Consider the following 21,503-nt stretch of genomic DNA (forward strand, 5'->3'; position numbering starts at 1 on the left):
CTTCCTCCCCTAGGGACAAATAGAAGAAAAGATGGCCAGCTGGTCCCAGGATCCCAACCCTAGGGGTCAAGACGTACAAGGCAAGTCTGTGAGGAAGGAGGTTTCCCAGATCCAATCCCCAGGGACATGCTTCTTTTGTGTGTGTTTGGATGTGTGTTTGTGGGGGGGAGGGGAGGGACATCACTGGTGACCAAGTGTGCCGTCTTGCCCAGGACAGTCCCTGTTTGTGCCTATGGCTGCCACCCTTCACTCTCAGAAATGTCCTGATTTGGACGCGAGACTTCATTCCCTCCCTGTTAACTAGTCCCCGGTTCCTGCGCCCTGAGCCCCACTCTTCCAGGAGCTAGCGGTTTATTTATCATCGCAGTGGGCTTGCCAGGCCTCGGCTTCCTGACTTTTCTGCAAAATGGGAACAGCCAGTGCGATTTCATAGAGCTTTGAGAATTAAATAACATAAATATATCCTGTACTGATCTGGCTGTGCGCCACAGTGAGTGCCCAGGAAATAGATTTCAGGGGCACCTGGGTGGCTCAGTAGGTTGAGCCACGGAGTCTTGATTTTGGCTCAGGTCATGATCCCGGGGTCTCGGAATCCAGCCCAGCATCGGGCTCTGCACTGAGTGAGGAGCCTGCTTAGGATTCTCCCTCTCTCTCCCCTCTCCCCCTCCCTCTGCCCCTTTGCCCCACTTACACACTCTCTCTCAAGCGAAAACATTTTAAAGAAATAGATTTTAGTAACAAAACAGGAAAGCATCCCGACTTGACTTCAGGTATCACTGATGTCCTAGTGACACTGTGTCATTACAAACAGAAAAGCAACCACACAAAACGGCCTGAAAGCTTTCATAGTTTTCTTCCGAGGGTTAAAAATAAAGATCTGGCCTGCCTTCCACGAGCGCGTGCTGCGCAAAGGGCCGCGGCGACTTAACAGCTTCGGCGGGTGGACGCCGGCTCTCCGCCCGCCGGGACGGTATCGGATCCTTGAGGCCACCCCAACAGCAAGTGCGTACTGAGATGGTCCCCAAGTTTCTTTAAGGGGAAACCGCGGCCCGGCGCTGGGAAGGGACTGGTCGAGGTCCCGGGAGGAGCAGGCAGGGAGGCGCTCACGGGCGGCCCCGCGCTGTGCATTTTCCGCGTCCTCCAGCAGAGGGGCGGGCGGCGGGCGCGGCGCCCCGTATAATAGCCGCTTTGATGCCGGCGGCCGGGCGGCGGGGCGGGAGGACTCGGGGTGGGGGGGGGGCGGGGGTGAGGCGGGTGGAGGGCGGGAGGGGTGTGTCCGGCCGCCCGCGCCATCCCTCCGCCCCTCGGTGCGGCCGCCACACGCCGCCGGAGCTCGGACCGGGCGCCAGTTCCCTCGTCGTCGTGCCTCGCCGCGGCCGCCCAGCCCGGAGCCGGCGGGAGGAGCCCCGTGCTCGCCATGTCGGTCGCGCTCGGCAACAGGTTCCAAGGTAGGCGCCGCGGTCCCCGCGCCCCTGCCCCGCCCCCTCCCCGGCGCGGAGTCCCCCGCCCGCCACCTGCGCGCGCGGAGCGCGCGGCGTGGTCCGCCGCGCGGGGCCCGGGGAGACCCACGCTTCCCGGGCCGCTTCTTTGTCTCCGGCAGGAGGGAAGGCGTTCGGCTTGCTCAAAGCCCGGCAGGAGAGGAGGCTGGCCGAGATCAACCGGGTAAGCGCGCGCCGCCGGGGCGGCCGGCGAGTTTCCCCCGAGTATCCCAGAGCCCCCCGGGGCCCGCCCCCGTCTGCGAGGCTGTGCCTGGAGCCGCCTCAACCCCCTCTCTCCTTCCTCTGGGCTTCCCCCAATTCCTTCCCTCGGCCCCTGCCCCTGTGCCTCCCGCCTCCAGGTAGGTCCCCCCTCCTCCCTCCCCCTCCTCCCTCCCCCTCCTCCTCCCTCGGCTCGGGTTGCAAGTCGTTACTCTTAGACTGGGGAGGTAGGGCCCGCCCAGGAGCTCCGGTGCCCCCGGGGGCCGGGGCTCCCCGGAAGCCCGCCTGGGACCAGCTGCAAGGATGTGGCGCAGGAGGGCCCCCCCTCCCCCCCCATGTGTCCCAGCTCAGAGAGGCGAGGTGGCACAGCAAGTCCAGAGTCCACATGGGACCCCGGTTAGAACCCCGGGGGTCCAGGCTGCAGGCCAGTGCTCCACCCCCGCCCCCACCCCACACCTCTTTCTCACTCCAACTTTTTAGGGAAGCTTCTCCGAGAGGCTTGATGCTTTTCTCATTGGCCCTGGTGGATTTCTATAAAGAAATCCTTCCTACTGTGGCTGGGCGCCCAATGGGCGCTCCGTAAACGTTTGCGGAACGAGCATGTAAATCGTAGAAGATAAGGGAAAGTGCCAGGGCCTGCCTGGATTGACCAAAGCTCAAGGGCAGCACAGTCCTAGCTTTGGGGTTCTGTGAGACCTGGGCTCAGGCCTGGCCTCCATCGCGGACCAGCTCTGTGGTGATCAGCAAAGGCTCTCAGGGCGGAGTGGGGGTCACCATGAGGACTGGCTGAGGCAAGGCGCGGAGCGTGCGTGGTCCCGCACCTGCCAGGAGGGAAGACGTCGTGGACGGTGCCAGAGTTGTTTCCCCGAGGCGGTCTCCCAGATTCACTCCTAACGGGCTCACCGACACAAGACTAGCTATTCCCCCTGCCGGCTCCCTCAGCGGCTGGGCACCCGAGGTCCAAGCCCAGCTCAGAGTCCCGGCATGGGAAGCGGGTGAGTGTCATCGGGGTCCAGGCTGTGTGGAGGTGGGTCTAGGGGCTGCCTCTTGGGGGTAGTATTTCCTCTCGCTGGGGCTTGATTCCCTTGATTCTTTTTGGAGGGCCTGGAACTAGGCAGCCTATCTGATTTCATTCCACTGGCTGTAGGAATCTCATGCGGGGCTCTGGGGACCCAGGGTCCCTCCAAGTAAACTCTGGGCTCCTCTTTGCCATCATTGCCCTGCCCCCGAGTGCCATCTTGAGCACAGCTAAAAGGGAGACTGGACATCTGGCTGGGGCTCTCAGGGGTCCAAGCTGCTGGGCCACCTTCCAGTCTACTCCACAGCCAGCCCGCCCTTGGTCTTGGCTGCTCTTGCCCTCTGGACAGGAGCCTGGAACCCTGACCTCATACAGCCCCCTGGGCCACTCGGCCGGGCGGGTTCCAGGCTGGCTGGATCCACCCACAGCCAGCAGAACCCTGAGCCAGAGACAACTGGAGATGGGGGAGAAGTGATTACAGTCAGACAAACCAGAGGAGCTGAGAATGTGTGGGACTTTCCATGCCAGTCCCCAGGGTGGGGGGTGGGGTGAGCTACCGGGTTGTTTGGGGAGGTAGACTGGCTTGGCTCAGAAGGGAGTGGGGCTGTGGCTCTCAGGGGCTGATCTGGACAGTGCTGGGACCGGGGAAGGTGAGCAAGGAGGGTCCACGTAACCACCTTGGCATCCCAAGGCCCAGAGAGGGCAGGCAGCTGGCTCAGGTCACACAGAAGCAGAACTAGCTTCCTTTACCTGCCCACGTGCTATCCTGAGCCACGTCATGTGAACCCAGGCTGCTGTTGGGCCGCTGGATCAAACCATAGGAAGGGGACTCCAGGATCAAACCAGAAGTTTGAGCTGCTTCCCACCCCAGGAGGTCAAGGCGGCATGACCCCACAGTATGGAGTCATGAGTGGGGGTGAAGGGGTGGGCAGAGTGCTCGCTGGCTCTCTGACCTTGGGCCATCCGCGTGAGGTAGTGGTAGTTCATTGTCGTGATTTTTCAGGGAGATAATCTATGGAAAGCACACGGGAGAGCCAGCTGCTGTCATGATCGTTATCATCGGTTTGTTTGGCGCGTTAAGACGCGGGGAGGGGAAACCCAGGGGCAGGGTCTGTGACATGTCGCAGCCCTTGCTGGCTGCGTAGCTTGGGACAGGCCCTTTCATCTGGTGGAACCTTAGTCTTCCCTGCCTGCAACTCAGGGAGCAGTGATCCCTGCTCTGTTCCGAGTCCCTAGGACAGTCAGTGGAGATGAGCAGACAGACAGAAGCTCTTTGCAGACTCTGAGGGAGTCGCTCTGTTTGAGGGTCTGAGTCCGCTCCACCCACGACCATGACCGCAGCAGAAGTTCCCTGGGGTGGGCGGATTCTAGAGGGAACCTTGGCAGTTCGGATTGCTTTGCTTTGGGGTATAGCTTCACTGCGCCGTCGGAGCAGAGCTTCTGGGGGGCTGGCCCGAGCAGTTTCCCAGTGGCCCTGCGGAAGCAGGGACGCATGGAGGATGGGGCTTCGTAACTCCGTTGCTGCATGTGCTTAAGTACCCCTGGGGCCGCTGCCTGGGGCAGAGCCCAGCCTGGCTGGCAGTTCTGGGGGCTTCTCTGGGCCAACATCCCAGTTCCCTCTGGGGCCTTCCCCCCACCCCGGGCTGGGCCAGCTTCCAAGGGGTACCAGGGCAGCTCAGTCTTAGCGATTGCTGTTATAAGGGTCAGAAGTAAAAAACTGAAGGAGACTCGGGGGTACCTGGAGGTCCTGCGGGGCTGCATAGAAGTGCACGGGTTTTTTTTTTTTTTTTTCCTGGTTCTGCTTTAGTTTTCTTGATCATTTTCTGAGCACTTGGCATGTGCCAGGCAGTGTTCCAGGAGCACTCAGGCAACATCTCGCTGCACACTCACTCTGATGCCGTGAGCGTCTATTCCCATTTTACAGAAAACAAGACTGGGGGGCCGGGGGAGTGGGTGGGATGAGTCAACCGCCTGGGTTTAAACAGCATAGACTGAAGATAGCCCGTGCGTCTCTGCCACGCGTGTGTGTGAGTGCGCGTGCTTGTGGGCGCATTCTCTGCACTACTGAGGCGGGCGGGACCTGCCAGCACCTCCCACTCCCCCACCCCCCACCCCCACACATAGCTGACATTCCCTGTGCCTTGGAGGCATGGCAGGTGACCCCGGGCCAGCCAGGCCTGGCCTTATCTGGCAACGGGACAGGGTCTCTCCAGTTTCCCCACAGGGACAGAGAGAAGCGATGGGGCTGGATGGGTGCCCCTCAGAGTGCCCTTATCCTTCCGACTGAGCAGGAGGAGTGCAGAAGACAGCGAGGGCTGCATCGCGAACTGGCCAGAGGCCAGGATCTTTAGCTAATGACTTGGGTTGTGCCTTCGCTCCGTGCACAGTGCTGCACATACATCGTCTCAGTGACTCCTCCGGGCAGAGCGTTTGTTTACCCAGATGTGCAGCAAGGATCTATAAACATCCCCGGGGGACAGGGATTACTCAGGTTTTAGAGATGAGGACACGGAGGCTCAGCCAGGTGAAGTCACCGGCCCGAGGTCACCCGGCCAGCAAGTGGCAGAGCCGGGACTCTGACTCCAGACGGCACCCGTGGCCAGCCCGGGACGCTGTCCACCAGGTGGCCGTGGCCTAGCTGTGACACAGGCCGCTCCTGCCTAAGCGATAGGGATCTCTGGCTACTGTCCTGCCTTCCCCAGCCCTCCTGGGTCGAGTGAAGGGCACTTGGCATTCCCTTTAGCATTTAGGGGCCTGATGGTTATTTCCAAACCCGGGTACCATCTGTACTGGGAAGAACTGGACACAGCAAGCTCGGTGTCTGTGCCCAGAGGTTATGTATCCCCAGCGACAGGGGACCTCTGAGACCTGACCAATGCCACCCTGTCCCTGCCCAGGCGAATGTGCCCAGCTGGCATCGCTGGGCACCGGTCTCTCTTGCTCCTCCTTAATATATTATAAGGGAGATGGTGATAAGCGGCCACGTGAGCCGCTGAGGATTCAGTGTCCCCGCAGGTACAGCCGGTCTCGACCTTGGTGTGGCCGTGTCACAGGAAGCCGGGGATAGAATTTCGGTAGGGTCTGCTTCATTTGTGAAGTCGGTGGGGTGTTTTTCTTCAGCTGCCCCGTCTGCCGCTGGCCAGGATGCAGCATCCGGGTGAGGCCCCAAAGCTGCTGAGGGGAACGTGAGCCTGCTGTCCTCGCGGGTGCACGTTACAGCCTCCTGCCACGCACCGGGCCGGCCTGGCCCTTTAAGAGCCCATGGGTTGCGTCAGAAGCATCTCGGCCCGGCCCAGTATGGTGCTGCCTGTCCTTGGGGGTTTCGCCCAGGGTTTCAACCACCAGCTCCTTGGATGGCCTCCCAGATGGTGATATCTGCCCGCCCCAAGATTCTGCTGCGGCTGATACATAAAGACAAGCCTGGAGGGCCAGGAGCAAGTATCCGGGAGCAGGTGCTAGAGGTACCAGCCCAGAAAGAGAGTTAAGTAGGGGGTGGGGGCGGGGCAGACAGGTGGCAGGGATCTGGAAGCCCGGACGCGGCGGGGGCTGCCAACCTCTGCTGGTTTTGGATATTCTCCCTTCCGGGCATGAGTATGCAGATGGGAATCCCAGGGATGGGTGGTAGGTTCTGATGGGCATCAGAGGTTGTAGACGACCGCGAGGCAGCAGTGAGCAGGTGTGGCCGTGGGCGCCGTCCCCTGGGGCCGAGATGGGAGCACTCTGTCCCGTGTGGATGGCCCATCCCTGCCGGGTCAGCCGGGTGTCCAGGGACAAATAGGGATGGCCGGAGGGTCAAGGCTTACCAGGAGGACTCCGTGGCACAATGCGGGACAGAGAGCTGTGGGTAGGTCTCTGCTTTTCCCCTTTTCACACCTAATCTCTTGGTGTGGCTTGAGTTTGGGCGACCCAAACACATGACTGTTAACACTTACTTGTAGGAGTCTGGGCTCTTCCTATGCACTCAGCTCTTTTATTTTTTTTTTAATGTTTTTTTTTTTTTTTTTTTTTTGAGACAGAGAGAGAGCATGATTTTTATTTTATTTTTGAGACAGAGAGAGAGAGAGAGAGCATGAGCAGGGGAGGGGCAGAGAGAGGGGGAGACACAGAATCCGAAGCAGGCCCCAGGCTCCAAGCTGTCAGCCCAGAGCCCGACGCGGGGCTCGAACTCACGGAGTGTGAGATCATGACCTGAGCTGAAGTCGGACGCTTAACCGACTGAACCACCCAGGCGCCCCCGCAGTCAGCTCTTTTAATCCTTATGCCGACCCATTGCGGGGGGGGGGGGGGGGGGGGTTCTATCATTATGATTACATTTTACAGATGAGGAAACTGAGGCCCAGAGTAGTAAAGCAAGTTGCCCAGGGCCACAGAGCTAAGAAGTGCTGCAGCTGGGATTTGAGCCCAGTCAACAACCTGATCCCACCTCCCTTCCTGTGACTTCTGCCCTGCACACCCCGCACCTAGGAGCGTTTATGTGGGTCCCCCGGCCATTGTGGCTGGATGATGAGCTGTGGGGGTTAGAAGTAGATTGTACAGATATAAATATTAGAAGACCGCAAGAATAAACAGCTAACATTTATTTAGTAATTACTAGGTGCCAGGCACTGTATGAACACTTTACATGTATTTATGCTTTCATACTGCAACCCCTCGGGACAAGCCTGCGAGATCTTTTTCTCCTTCCTCCAGATGAAGAAACCACAGCACAGACGAATGAAGTAATTTTCACACAGCTACTAAGTGATTCGATCCCAGGCATTCTGGCTCCAGCTTGCCGTCTGTTTCTCCTTTTGCTTTGGTTCTGAACATCTGCGGTGGCTTCTGTCTCTTTCTCCTCTGTCTGGGGATCCAGAGTCAGGGCAGCGGGGGGGGGGGGGGCGGGGGGGGGTCCTGGAGTGTGGACACATAGGGTGCCTGCCCACCGGACATGGCTGTGCCCCGAGGCCGGACAAGGATACAGAGGGAGGACGCCTGGAGGTGGGGAGGCTGTGGGCTGCGCATGAACAGGAACCAAGAATCCAAAGCTTGGAGCTGGGGTGGGAGCCGGCAGGCCCACCCCTGGGACTCCCGTTTCTGCTGCCCACCTGCCTCCTCCCTGGCGCCCTGCCGAAGGCATGGTCCTCCCAGCTGCCCCAAGCCCGGGTTCAGCAAAGGCTGCCCGCCCACGCGTGAGCGGGTCAGCTGCCTGTCCCAGCCCTGGCCACTCTGTGGCTCGGGGCACTTGTCATTTTTGGCTCTAAGGAAACGTGTGATTCTAATCCCTGAGCCCCTCCAGTCTTGTATCAACACGCATACGCCTTTGCAAAGCTGCTCTGCCAAGTGGAGAAAGTGATTCTGGGCTAAATGCCAGGCCTCTCCATTCATTCAACAGATGTTTCCTAAGCACCTACTATATGCTGGGCACTGCCGTGTGTGAGGCTTCTGTGGGGCATGAGACAGTAAAGACGTCCTCCTGGAACCTCTGGCCAAAGGCTTGCCTCCTCCCGGCGTCTTTCCAACACCCGCTTTCTCGGGTCACTTTGATGCCTCAGCCTAGCAGGGAAAGAGCCCAGACAGCCCCCACTGTGGACTTGAATCCCAGCTCGGGCACTTGCCAGCCGTGCTGCTTTGCGCAAGTTATTTGTCCTCGCTGGGTCTCCATTGTCTCAGCCCGCAAAAATTTACTGGGCACCTCTTCTGTGGCAGGGGGAGACCGACAACGGACAGCACCCTGAGTAAGCGCTACGTTGTAAATTGTGTTAGGAGGCGGTTCCTCCCGTGGGATAGGAGGGATGTGCGGGAAGAAAGCGGGTTGAGAGTGGAGGCTGAGGACCGCAGTGGACAGGATGGATGGGATTTGCCTCCCGGAGAAGGTGAAAGCTGGGCAAATGGGTGAAGATGTTGAGGGAGAGAGCCATGCAGATGGGGGCGGACGAGCGCTGCAGACAGGGGGCACAGCTGGAGCTACGGTTCCCAAGGTGGGAGCGAGCCTGGCATGGGGGAGGCACTCACTCTGGTGGGGGGGGGGGAGAGAGGGGGAGAACCAGTTGGACAGCCTGTCACGCGGTCATAAGCACTAAGGAGAAAACTGACTCTATCACCGAGACAATAATCTGGACGCCCAGAGCTGCTGCACCTGCCGGCTCCGGGTCAGGCCCCGTGAACGAGAATCGCTCCCTGCTGGTCCTGGGTTCGTCGGTGTGCGATTTGTCTCCAAGACCAGGGACCGCGTCCGAGCCTTGAGCCCAGTTTGCCTGGATCCCTAGAGGGGGTTGGTACATGATACGGACAGGCTCTGGCTGGCGCAGGATTTCTGGTCGGCCAGAATGTGGGAGCGGGGAGGGCCCCCAGGTCTCTCGCCAGGGGCTCCCGGATGTTGGGCGTTGCCCGTGCCCTTCTGCCTCCCCACGAGGGTTTTCCAGTTCCTGAAATGGCAAAGCGGAGGGAACACAGGGGCCAGGCAGTGAACCGAACGTCAGCTAAATGGGTTCCATTTAAAAATTCTGAGATTATGAACTTCCTACTTTTACGAAATGTCCTTTGCTGAAGTCACGGCAACAGTCAGTGGTGATTGTTTAAAGTCTCTACTTGGCAAAATAAAACCTTGGCAGGTCTATGTTAGCACCTCCCCTTATTTTTAACTTTTTTTTTGGGGAAATGTTTTCTTCTGCGTTATCCCCAAGTCTGGGAACCACGGACCTATTTGTCCCTCTGCTGTGCAGATAATAGGACCTGTGACCCTGGGAGGTGCCTGGTGTGTTCAGGGTCACAGACAAGAGGTAATTGTCCTACTTTTGGGCAGAGAATGGGACTGGAGAAAAGAGCAGGTGGAAAAGAGCTAGGAGAGGGAGCCAAGAGGAAGAGAAGTCCTGGACCGAGCCAGCCGGGGGTGGGGGTGGGGGGCAGCCTCCCAGGCTGCAAGAGACAGTCATAGCTCCAGCTAAGTGGGGGCAAGACCGTGCGTGGCACATGGTACCGAGGGCCGATGTGAAGCTGTGGCCAAGCCATACCAGGGGCCCTGGGGTTGCCCTCTGTGAGGCTGCTGGAGGCGGAGACAGACCCTGGGGTCCAACAGACTCAGGTTCCAAACCAAACCTGCAGGGACTTCAGACATGTGATTTAACCTCTCTGGCCCTGCTGTTCCCGCCTCAGTGAGACAGCACAGTGCCTGCCAAAGCAGAAATCCTGCACCAGCCAGAGCCCGTTCAGGGATCTGGATCCAAGCAAATTGAGCTCAAGGGGTAGGACAGCCCCCAGAACCAACAAGGGGAGCCGCGCTGGCAGGTGGGTGTCTCCTTCCCTGTCAAAGGGGGCTGAGTTAATTTGGAGGAACTTGAACCCCGGAAGGGATCATATTCTGCCTCGTGCTTAGATATACTTGTTGCCTGAGCCCTGACGTACAAGTACAGACTTTGTCATCAGTTAGTGGGGCGTGACAGCGGGAATTTAGAAACAGATCGAGTGATCTAGATAATATTTAACATGATTTTATTTATTTTTTAAGTTTATTTATTCTGAGAAAGAGAGAGAGGGAAGGAGGGAACGAGTGGGGGAGGGACAGAGAGAGAGAGGGACAGAGGATCCAAAGCCGGCTCTCTGCTGACAGCAGGGAGCCTGATGCGGGGCTTGAACTCATAAACCGCGAGATCATGACCTGAGCCGAAGTTGGATGCTCAGCCCACTGAGCCACCCCGGCGTCCCATTTAACATCATTTTAAGCATGAGCTTCCTGTAATTTAATGATAAGGACCTTAGTTCCTTGGTCTCACCTGCTCCCTTGGTGCCTCGAACAGAGCTGTATACCCTGTGGTCCCTTAAATGAGTGGAGGTCCCATGCCCGTGTTCGATCTGCTCCGTAATGAGGAAAGCGGTGGCCAGAGAGGAGAGGGGATTTGCAGAATCTGGTGCTACGATGGGAACGTGGCCTCCGCTTTCCCAGAGGACAGGAGTATTTCCCTGAATGCAGGCTCCAGGGCTGCCTGAAGATCAACAAGGCAAGTAAGCTACCTGGCCAAACAGGTACTTACTAATTTGTAGTGTTTTGTTTTAAAGCCAGACGAATGCCTGCCATCCGCCCGTCTTTGGGTGTTGGGATGAAGGATGCAGGCTGTTCATGAGATGAAATTCACTTGAAGCTCTGGCTGTGTGCGCCTCAGTTTCCTCATCTGTAAAATGGGAGCGATAATAGTAACTAACTTTTGGACCCACTGGGAGATCCCAAGAGATCGTGCAGGTTGGTGTTTCCTTCTGGAGGCTGACGTTAGTGTCCCCCACCCCCCCCCCCACAGGCCCCTCCCCCCACCTGGTTCTGAAAGGCATCATTTGAGGGGACGGTAGCCCTGTTTTACAGGTGAGAGGGTGAGTGACCTCCCAAGGCTAGAGCAGAGGCTAATCATACAAGAGTTGCTGTTTATTGAGCACTTGCTGTCTTCCCAGAGTCATACATACACGCTCCTTGGCGGCTCTTAACAAACTGGAGGAGTAGCTATGATAATTCTACCCATTTGTCAGATAAAGCAATCGAGAGGCAGACAGGAATTCATATGCTGGGGTCACATCCCTAAGGAGTTAATGCTAGAACCAGGCAGCTTGCCTTTGGGGCTCGCGGCTCCGTGGACCTTGGAGCTGGGGTGCCCTGCTGGGGCAGGCCCAGTTCCCCACACTGGTAATTCGGAGGCTGACTGAAGGTATTTAGGGCAGGCCCTCCGGGCGGCACCCCGGGCTGCTGAGCATACTTCCTGCCCACGGCGTGGACTGCAGATCTGTCTCTGAGGGGTTGACAGGAGGCCAGGGCAAACACTGGGGCCTCCTGCCCTGCCTGGCCAAGCCCGGCCACCTGGCACGGGAGCAGGCACCAGGGCGATGGGCCTACGTGTCAGTGAGCTCTGCCCATTGACCCCGCGCTCAGCACTGTTCTTTTGCCTTTCAAGGAGTTTCTGTGTGACCAGAAGTACAGTGATGAAGAGAACCTGGTGGAAAAGCTCGCGGCCTTCAAAGGTAAGCTGGGGCTGTCTGCCCCACCCTCCCTGACAGAGCTGGGCTGGCCCCTGGCACGTAGGATTCCTTACCCCGCAGGGCCAGGCTGAGCCCCCGTTTCTTCCAGAACGCCCCCTTCCCAGAGGGCCGTGAGGTGGGGGGCGTGGGCGCGGGCACGGGCCCCTCCACCTGTCCCCACGCCACCCCAGGCCCCTCACCCTCGGCCGCGGGCCCAGCCTGGCCCCTCTCCCCCCAGCTGCCCGGCAGGCAGGGCTCAGGCTGGCTCCCGTCCGCTGCTGTCCAGGCCCTGCTTGCTCCCGGGGCCCCAGCACACAATCAGCTCTTTGTAGCAGCCCTTGCCTTTCCCCTCCGCGGGGGAGCGGCTCGGGAGCCCCTGCGCAGAATGGACGTTTGTGTCGCCACAGTGGGGCAGGGGGCAGAGTTTCTGCCCATTGAATCCCAGCAGCACGGGATGAAAAGAAAACAGGGCCTGGGAGCCCGCGCGGGGAGGGGGCGGCATAAAGGTCCCTCTGTTCCGGGCCCTGGCGCTTGGTTCCCGGCCAGCGGCTCGAAAGGAGAGGAGCCGTGCACATAAGGAGCGGGATAGTCCCACCTTTCCTGCCTGGGAGATGCACCGGGTGTGCAGGGAGCCCTGGCCGCTGGAGGACCTCAGCGGATATCCTCGAGGCCGCCTTCCCCCTCCCCCCCCCCCCCCACACACACCCCCGAAGTCTTGGCAGTGTGGGCATCCTCCCTGCTCCGAGGCCAAGAGCCTGCCAAGTGCTCCTCAGGCTGCCCACAGCTTAGTTGTCCTGAGGCAGGACACTGATGGCGAAGCATTTGTTGAGCGTTGACCTTGGGGGAAGCGCTTGGAATGCTGTGTTGGGAGCTCCCCCCAACTCATCCCAATTCGGCCAGGAGGGAGACGGGTGTGAGCTTGAACTTACAGATGAAGAAACCCGGGCTCAGAGAGGTGGGCTTGCTTGCGTGGGGTCACACGGCCCGCCGACGGTTGGTCTCCTTCCAGAGCCCCTGCTCTGAACCATTATGCAACGGGGCTCCTGACATTAACAAAAAGAGAAGCTAGAACAAAGACACACCCTGTCCCGCCGCCCGAAAGAGAGCCACGCAAAGGAGGAGCAGTCCATTCCCTTCTGTCTGGGTACCAGGGAGGTGGCTCTGGGAGGAGGGACAGAAGTCTCCTCTGCTTGTCTTCCTTGGGATGGAGGGTTGGGTCCATCAGGGCAGAGTGGGACCACAGGAACTTACCTTGGAAGCAAAGGGGCTGTGAAGGTTTTCAAATCATTCACTCATTTGACCTCCGAATGAGCACCTACTACGTGCCAGGGCCCCTGCAGGCCTGGGGCTACAATGGGGAATACACAGAGAGCCGTGCCCAAGGGAGAGGCTAGCGGGGGAGGGTATGGCAAAGAGAAAGGCAATGCAGGGCGTGCAGATGGGGTAGGTGCCTTGTGGGGGTGGCAGGGACCAGCCCGAAAGGCTCCCAGCCCAGCTGGGAGGAACATTCAGGCCAGCATGTCCCAGCGGGAGCGGGGTGTGTGGGGGGGCGGGGGGGGGGGAGGGGCCAGAGGCAGCAGGGCCAGTGGGAGTGGAGCAGAGGTGAGGGAGGAAGAGGCAGCCCAAGAGGCTGGAGGGCAGGCGCTCATGAAGGTCACAGGGACCTTCCAGGAAGACCTTGGGCTTCCCATGCTGGCTGTTCAGTGCAAAATAGACCTTGAGGGCCCTGCAGTTTTGTGGCGGGGGTGACCTGCCCAGGGCCACACGCTGCCCTCGTTAGAAGATACCAGGCTCGGGGCGCCTGGGTGGCGCAGTCGGTTAAGCGCCCGACTTCAGCCAGGTCACGATCTCGCGGTCCGGGAGTTCGAGCCCCGCATCGGGCTCTGGGCTGATGGCTCAGAGCCTGGAGCCTGTTTCCGATTCTGTGTCTCCCTCTCTCTCTCTGCCCCTTGCCCGTTCATGCTCTGTCTCTCTCTGTCCCAAAAATAAATAAACGCTGAAAAAAAAAAAAATTAAAAAAAAAAAAAAAAAAAAAAAAGAAGATACCAGGCTCATTGCCCTGCATATTCTCCCTTGCTGTTGGGGGTTCCCGGGACCTCTTGATCAGGGAGGCGTCACTCAAGGTCTATAGGGGGGGTTTAGGGGAGGGTCTGTGTACCCCGGGACCCTGTGTGTGCCACTTTGGGTCAAGGGCAGATCTATGGCGTTTCTCTTGGGAGAGCATCAGATTCTCAGTGGTGCCTACAGCCCCCCAGAAGGTTCAGAACCACAGGGACTCCTTAAATCTGACTGCCCATCAGAATCACCTGAGACTCTAAAACCATAACCATACTAATTCCTGCCCCCTCCCCACCCTTTTCCAAACCCACTGAATCTATATCTCAGGGCCTGGGAACCTATTCTATTCTAGTCACTGTTGCCAGTGTGATTCAGATGCAGCCAGCGCAGGCTGGGGGGGTGGGGGGGACCAGGGAGGAAGCAGCTGCCCCCTCAGCAGAGGGTCAGAGTGGCCCCTAGCACCTTTCTCCATGGCGCCTGTGGGAGAGAGGTGTGGGCAGGGTGAGCTCTCTCTCCAGAAACAATGGCTAAGATGATGGGACTCACGTCAAGTCCCCCGAGGAGGATGGTGTGGGCTCCCTCAGGGGAGCCCCTGGGACCCTCCAGGGGGGTGACCCTGATTCTGAGCTAATGCCGGGTTTTGCTCTGTGATTTCCAGAGAAGTACATGGAGTTTGACCTGAACAATGAGGGCGAGATTGGTAAGTGAGGCCTCGGGTGTGCTGGGGGAGGGGGGGTGTTCGGTGGGTGGAGGGTGTGGGGTCCAGAGAGCCCCACTGACCCACTTGTGTGCGTGAGGGGCACGCACAGAAACTTCCCTGTGGGCCGGGCCAACAAGCTGGTCTTACTTCTACCCTGGACCCACTGCCCCCAGACTCCTCTCCTCTCTGCTTCCCTCCCGCCCACATCCCTGCTCACACCTCAGGCTCCCATGCCAGGTGCTGGGGGGACCCAGGGTAGAGGGTTTCACGCCTGCCCGGGGCTGGAGATGCTTAGGCTGTTGACGCCCTGGTCCAGGGGGCTGGCAGTTCCTTCGTCCTTGCCTTTGTATACTGTCCTGCCTTTGACATCGTGCTTCTGTGTGCCTTGCTTCCTGTCTTCCAGCAGACCCTTACTGTATCGTGTGGTCCAGGTGTGGGGGGTGACAAACGCCTGTCCCGTGGCACTCAGGTTCAAGACCGTATCTTGACCATCGCTAGGAATGCTATGACCTGGTCAAGGCCGGCTGAATTATCCCCATTTTACAGATGAGGAAGCTGAGGCCCAGCAGGGTAACTGACTTGCTTGGGGCACGGGATGGTTAAGTGGCAGGTCCAGGGTCCAGATCCCAGCCTTTGTTTCTCAAACTGGCTTCCCGCCTCTGTTTTGCCCTGAGCTCAGTGCTGCTGCTGTTGCCAGTGTTTCTACCCCTCCTCTGTCTTGTCTCCTTCTCCTTTTAAAATATTAAAAACAAGGTTTTTTTTAATGTTTATTAATTTTGGAAGGGGAGAGAGACAGAGCGTGAGCGGGGGAGGGGCAGAGAGAGGGAGACCCAGAATCCGAAGCAGGCTCCAGGCTCCGAGCTGTCAGCACAGAGCCCGGCCCGGGGCTCGAACCCACGAGCTGTGAGATCACGACCTGAGCCGAAGTTGGACGCTCAGCAGGCGCCCCTCCTTTTTAAATGTTTTTATCTTTTATTTTTCTTTGGAAAAAAAAAAAAAATTGGTGGCGGGGGGGAGGGTTGCCTGGGTGGCTCAGTCGGTTAAGTGTCTGACTCTTGGTTTTGGCTCAGGTCATGATCTCACCGTTTGTGAGACTGAGTCCCGCATCAGGCTCTGCAGCTGACAGTGCAAAGCCCGCTTGAGACTCTCTCTCTCCTACTCTCTCTCTCTGTCCCTCCCCCACTCACGCTCTCTCTCAAAATAAACTTAACAAAATTAGGGTTATCAAATTAATGCATTTTCATGATAAAGAAAATTTAGAAAACATAGTAACGCACAAAGACAAAAATGTCACCTACAATCCTACCTCCCAGAATAGAAACTTTTTGGTTTACATCCTTCCATCCTCAGTTCTAATCACAAATGCTATTTTATACCATTTTAGAGTCTGATTTTTTTCAAAGAATAATATAATGTGGGTATTTTGACAAATGATTAACTTTTCTTTTGAAATTATAATTAATGGGTGCATAATATTTTGTTGCAGGGAAGGCCTATAATTTATTCAGCCAATGCCTTAGTATTGCCCATGTAGACAATTTCTAATCTTAAGCACTTTTAAAAAAAAATGTTTATTTACTTTTGAGAGAGAGAGAGACATAAAGCCCAAGTGAGGGAGGGGCAGAGAGAGAGGGAGGGAGACACAGAGTCCTAAACAGGGTCCAGGCTCCAAGCTGTCAGCACAGAGCCCGACCCAGGGGTCAAACCCATGAACCAGGGGATCGTGACCTGGGCTGAAATAAGATGCTTTTTTTTTCTTTAATGTCTTATTTATTTTTGAGAGAGAGAGCGTGTGAGCAGGGGAGGGGCAGAGAGAGAGGTAGACACAGAATCTGAAGCAGGCTCCAGGCTCCAAGCTGTCAGCACAGAGCCCGATGCGGGACTCGAACCTACGAACCGTGAGATCATGACCTGAGCCAAAGTGGGACACTTCACCAACTGAGCTACCCAGGCGCCCCAAATTTTGACTACTTTTAATCCTCCTGTGAAGAGCATCTTTGTGCATGAATCTTTGTCGACATCGCCGATTATTTCTTTAGAGTGAATCTCAGGAATTAGACATTCTGGGTCAAAGGCTTTTGAAGCATCTTGCCAAATTGCCTTCCAGAAAGATCTTGCCAATTCAGAGTCTGGCCAGCAGCGTGGGGGAGACCTTTCACTTTTCCCCGCAGAGTGCTGCCCGGTTTTCTTTGAAATGCCCTGGACATCCTGGCACCTAGGGGTCTGGCATCTGTCCTGCCCACCCTGCTCTCGGGTGAGCTGGCGAACCACTCCCCTGGCCCTCAAGTGGGGCCCCCTGCCCCACTTCTGTGCCACCAGCCTTGGCCAACCCATTGTTCACAAAACAATATGAAGGAAATTGCCTAAGACCTTGGGAGCCGGAAGGTCGGGGCAGCAATTCTGCAGAGAGTAGTGACTTTTTGGTGCCTCCCTTGTTTTTCTTGAATTTTCTTCTTTTGTTGGTTTTCCTGCTCTGCAGGATATTTTTGGCATCCTCTCCCTGCCAGCGAGGCGGAACCCTAGGACCTCTGGGTGGGAGTGGCAGGTAGAGAGAAGCTGCCACCGGGCCCCTGGCAGAGTGACTTTCCATGCCTGGGGTCAAGTCAACTCCCTGACCCCACCTTGCAGGGCAGTGACTTCCTGGGTAGCGGGAGCGGCGGGCGACAGCTCACCCTCACCTCGGGGGGGTCCGCGGACGTGACAGAATAAAGAATCTGTTACCGAACACCTGCTTTGTGCCGGATACTTCTCGCACGTCGTCCTTCCAAATGATCCCGTCAACCCCGTTTTGCCACTTACGGGAGCAGAGTTTCAGAGAGGTTGAGTAGTTTGCCCCAGGCCCCACAGCCGGGAAGAGCAGAGGTGGATTCCAACCCAAGTCTGTTGGATTCTAGATGCCCATGTCCCTAACCGCTGGTCTATACTGTTTCCAAAGAGAGCAGGGAGGGCATGATGGGCTCACTCACCCCAGAAGAGAAAGGCATGTCCCCAGGGAGGGGCTGTCCTGCTGGGCTCCTTCGAGTGGGTGCGGGGTGGGGCCGGCAGGGGGGGTGGGGGGAGCTTTGCCAGCTTCCTCGCTTGGCCCATAGCCTGTCTCCACTTAACGGATCTGCTTTTTCCTCCGGCAGACCTGATGTCTTTAAAGAGGATGATGGAGAAGCTCGGGGTCCCCAAGACCCACCTGGAGATGAAAAAGATGATCTCAGAGGTGACAGGTGGGGTCAGCGACACCATCTCCTACCGTGACTTCGTGAACATGATGTTGGGGAAGCGGTCGGCTGTGCTCAAGCTGTGAGTACCGCCCGCCTCTCCTGGGGCCCCTGAAGTCAAGGTCACTGTTGCGCGGAGAGAATTCCTCGGGTGGTGTACTGGACCAGGTTCTTAATTTCCCTGAACCCGATTTCCTTATGTGTCAAATGGTCACATTAACGTGTACCTTGCAGGCAGAGTTCGCCTGTAGCAGAACTTCCTGTAGAGTCAGCACTCAGTAAGCAGCAACCGTGGCGGTGACGGCAGTGATAAAGCTACTGGGAAGCCTTCTGAGCCTCAGTCTCCTCATTTGTAAAGTGATTCTACTACCCTACGGGGTTGTTGAGAGCCTCATAGAGTGAACAACCGGCTCCCAAGGGAGGCGGGGTTCAAATGTCGATGGTGTTACTTGCTCCCGAACTGCCCCTGGGCAAATCCCCTTAGATCCCCAAGTCTCGGTTTCTTCCTTTGTAAGAGAGAGAGGATAATAAGTCGTCCTGAGGGCTGGTGAGATAACACATACGAAGCCTCCAGCCCGGTACTGGCTGATGGCAACCACCTAGCATGTGGCGGCCCAAATCACACTTCATAGGTTCTGCCCAGTGCACAGAAGCACTACAGACAGATTCCCTGGGGAGTCTGTTGCATTGAACGTACAAATGAAAATATACCAAGCTCTTTTGTCATGAAGGGGGAGGTTGAGGCCCAGGGAGGCTGAAGGACTGCTCATGAGCCCACGGGTCAGGCCGCAGAGCTTTAAGTGTGGGGTGGGGTGGGGCAAGAGGTATGGCGGGACAACCATCAAGGTTAGACCGCGGTGCACCCGCGAGGCCAGATGGCAGCCAGCAGGAGGCCTGATGTTTTTGGAAAACATCTAAGATTTAATGCATTTACTGCATGTCGGGTACTGGTCTACCCAGTGACTCCGTAGATTTATCATGTATTAATTTAGCAAATATTTACTGAGCACCAGCTATGTACTAAGGATTATTCTAGGCGCTGGGGACACATGAATTGCTGGGCTCGTGGAGCTTCATTCTAATGACAAGAGGCAGACAAACACAAAATCAAAACCCCGAAAAAGCTGAAACGCCAGATTGCAATGGCGTAGTACAAAGAAAAATAAAGTGGATGAGAGGAACAGAAATGGATGGGATGGTGGACAGGGAAGATATCATTGAGAAGACAGCTTTTGACCAGAGCCCCGAAGGAGGCAGATGTGAAGAGATGAGCCAGGTGAAGATCTGAGGAAAAGCATTCCTGGCAGAGGAAACAGCAAGTGCAAGTGTCCTGAGGCAGAACTGTGCTTGTGGGCTTAAAGGAAAAGCATGGAGGCTAGTGTGTCTGGCCATCAGTGAGCGCAGTGAGTGAAGATGAGTTTGCAGAGATGGGCAGACACGGGACCTTGTAGGTCACGGTCCCACTTAGCCCTTGGCACTAATGTGGAGGGATGCCATTGGATGACTTTAAGCTAGGGGCTGACTTTTTTTTTTAATATTTATTTATTTAGAGAGAAAGAGCATGAGTGGGGGAGGGGCAGAGAGAGAGGGAGAGAGAGAATCCCAAGCAGGCTCCACACTCAGCACCCAGCCGGATGCAGGTTTCGATCCTGCGACCTCAAGATCACGACCGGAGCTAACGTCAAGAGTCAGACGCTTAACTGACTGAGCCACCCGGGCACCTTGGGGCTGACTTTTAAAAGCCTCTGTCGGGGCGCCTGGGTGGCGCAGTCGGTTAAGTGTCCGACTTCAGCCAGGTCACGATCTCGCGGTCCGGGAGTTCGAGCCCCGCGTCGGGCTCTGGGCTGATGGCTCAGAGCCTGGAGCCTGTTTCCGATTCTGTGTCTCCCTCTCTCTCTGCCCCTCCCCCGTTCATGCTCTGTCTCTCTCTGTCCGAAAAATAAACAAACGTTGAAAAAAAAAAATTAAAAAAAAAAAAAAAGCCTCTGTCTGCGGTAGGGGTGAGAGTGGCCGCAGGGAGACTGTGCAGGCACGAGATGAGGCCACTCAGCCTGGAGAGGGTACAGAGGAGGTAGGCAGAAACCATTGGAATCGGGAATGATTTGGGAGACAGAACTGGAAGATTTGCTTCCATGCCCAGATATGGGATGTGTAGAGGCTAACAAGGAGTCAGACGATTCTGATCTGTCTGGGGTCTGAGTCACCGAGTGACGTTGCTGTTTGCTTTAGGGGCAGCGCAGGTGGGGAAGGCAGGAATTGAGCGTTGAGTTTTTAGGGGCGCCTGGGTGGCTCAGTCGGCTGAGCGGCCGACTTTGGCTCAGGTCACGATCTCGTGCTTTGTGAGTTCGAGCTCAGCGTCGAACGGTGAGATCATGACCTGAGCCAAAGTCAGCTGCTTAACCGACTGAGCCACTCAGGTGCCCCTCCTAGATGTTACCCCTGAAGGCTCGGGAGGTTCTTGAACACCTGAAGGGGCTTTGAGCAGAGCCACGGCCCAGCCTAGCTCTGCCTCCTCCCGGGAGCGTGTTTAGGGGAAGACGCATGGCTTAGAACACAGAGTTCTCTGCACGTTGGTTTTCTCTTCTGCGAAAAAGGGGCTAGCCACCCCTTCCACACAGAGAAGATCCCATGGAGAGTGGGTGCAAGGGCATTCTGTTGAGGACCCTACAGACCCGAGGGCGGGGATGATCTTTCCCTCGATGAGGGAAGGAATCCTAATCCTGTTTGGTTTTTTTTTTTCTCCATCTTCCAAACCAGAGTCATGATGTTTGAAGGAAAAGCCAACGAGAGCAGCCCCAAGCCAGTTGGTCCCCCTCCAGAGAGAGACATTGCCAGCCTGCCCTGACGACCCCCATCTGGACCTGCCCCCTTCCTCCCCCCTAATCTTGCTGCCCTTCTTGAGTCATTGTGATTTGTCTTCTTCGTTTTGTTTGGTCTTTGTGCGTTTGTTTATTTTTTTCTAATCAGCAGAACCGGTGATCACTTTGTAAAGCACAAATTATCTGCCTTCAAGGGGCTCTGGGTCGGGGAGTTCTGAGCCTTGGTACCCCTCCCTCTGTTCTTCCCTCGTCCCCCCTTCCCTGTGCAGAAGGGCTGACATCAAACCAAAAACTGGAGGGGGCAGGGCCAGGACGGGGAGCCTGGAAGGCTGTGGTCCTCATGTTTGGAGCTGGCACAGTCCGTCCTTCCAGGGTCTTGGAGCTAAGTCCAGGCTTGCTGACCTGGCCCTGGTGAGGACCACAGCCCACTCTCGGAAGGCCCTGGAGTAGGTTTCCTCGGACAGCTCTGTGGTTCCGTGCTCGTAGGTTGTCTAGGGCGTGGCCACTCAGCGTCCCATTTCCCCAGCTGATTCCGCCTCAGTCCACACTTCTCATCCTCAGGGAGGTGACAGAAGGAGAGAGGGCGAGAGCGGCTTGGCAATCTGAGCCCTTCCAGAAGGTTCCAGAAGGAATCCTCAGGCCTTGCCTGCATCCACACCTTTATGGGCAGCTCAGAGGGAAAGTGCAGCCCCCTTGCCCTTTGCTGGGGCAGCAAAGGGGGTAGAAGGGAGGCGAGGGGCCTTGGGAGGCGTGTCAGTTCAGTCTGGTGGCACCTTTCAGGGAGGATGCTGAGGGCAGCAGGATAGGAAAAGGAGGAATAGAGTACTTATGGCAAAAAGTCAGCCCCACTAAATTAGCCAAGAGCTGAGAAACAGAAGGTTGCCTTTCTGATCCCAATCTGCTTGAAACCTGACTGTGCCCCCCCATTTGCCTTACCACCTTACATCATTCATTCATTCATTCATTCCCCCATGTAGTCATTCAACAGATATTTATTGACCACGTATTATAAGCTTTAAGCCTCCCCAC

At 56.9% G+C, this 21,503-nt stretch overlaps 1 protein-coding gene across 3 annotated transcripts; it reads left to right on the forward strand.

Moving 5' to 3' along the window:
* The first annotated feature begins 1,306 nt into the window (after nt 1-1,306).
* Nucleotides 1,307-20,649, forward strand: AIF1L (allograft inflammatory factor 1 like). 3 transcript variants are annotated; one of them, XM_040482662.1, is made up of 6 exons: nt 1,307-1,448; nt 1,601-1,662; nt 11,625-11,691; nt 14,405-14,446; nt 17,575-17,737; nt 20,413-20,649. In XM_040482662.1, the coding sequence occupies exons 1-6, from the start codon at nt 1,418-1,420 to the stop codon at nt 20,498-20,500; spliced, it is 453 nt and encodes a 150-aa protein (XP_040338596.1). In that variant the 5' UTR covers nt 1,307-1,417; the 3' UTR covers nt 20,501-20,649. The 3 variants fall into 3 exon arrangements, with proteins under 3 accessions (XP_040338596.1, XP_040338597.1, XP_040338598.1); XM_040482663.1 differs by lacking the exons at nt 1,307-1,448; nt 1,601-1,662 and adding an exon at nt 2,669-2,692; XM_040482664.1 differs by lacking the exons at nt 1,307-1,448; nt 1,601-1,662 and adding an exon at nt 8,421-8,443.
* The last annotated feature ends 854 nt before the right edge of the window (nt 20,650-21,503 follow it).

The sequence above is a fragment of the Herpailurus yagouaroundi genome, unplaced genomic scaffold (assembly GCF_014898765.1).
Source record: "Herpailurus yagouaroundi ecotype Mexico unplaced genomic scaffold, PumYag 160, whole genome shotgun sequence".
NCBI classification, from domain to species: domain Eukaryota; kingdom Metazoa; phylum Chordata; class Mammalia; order Carnivora; family Felidae; genus Herpailurus; species Herpailurus yagouaroundi.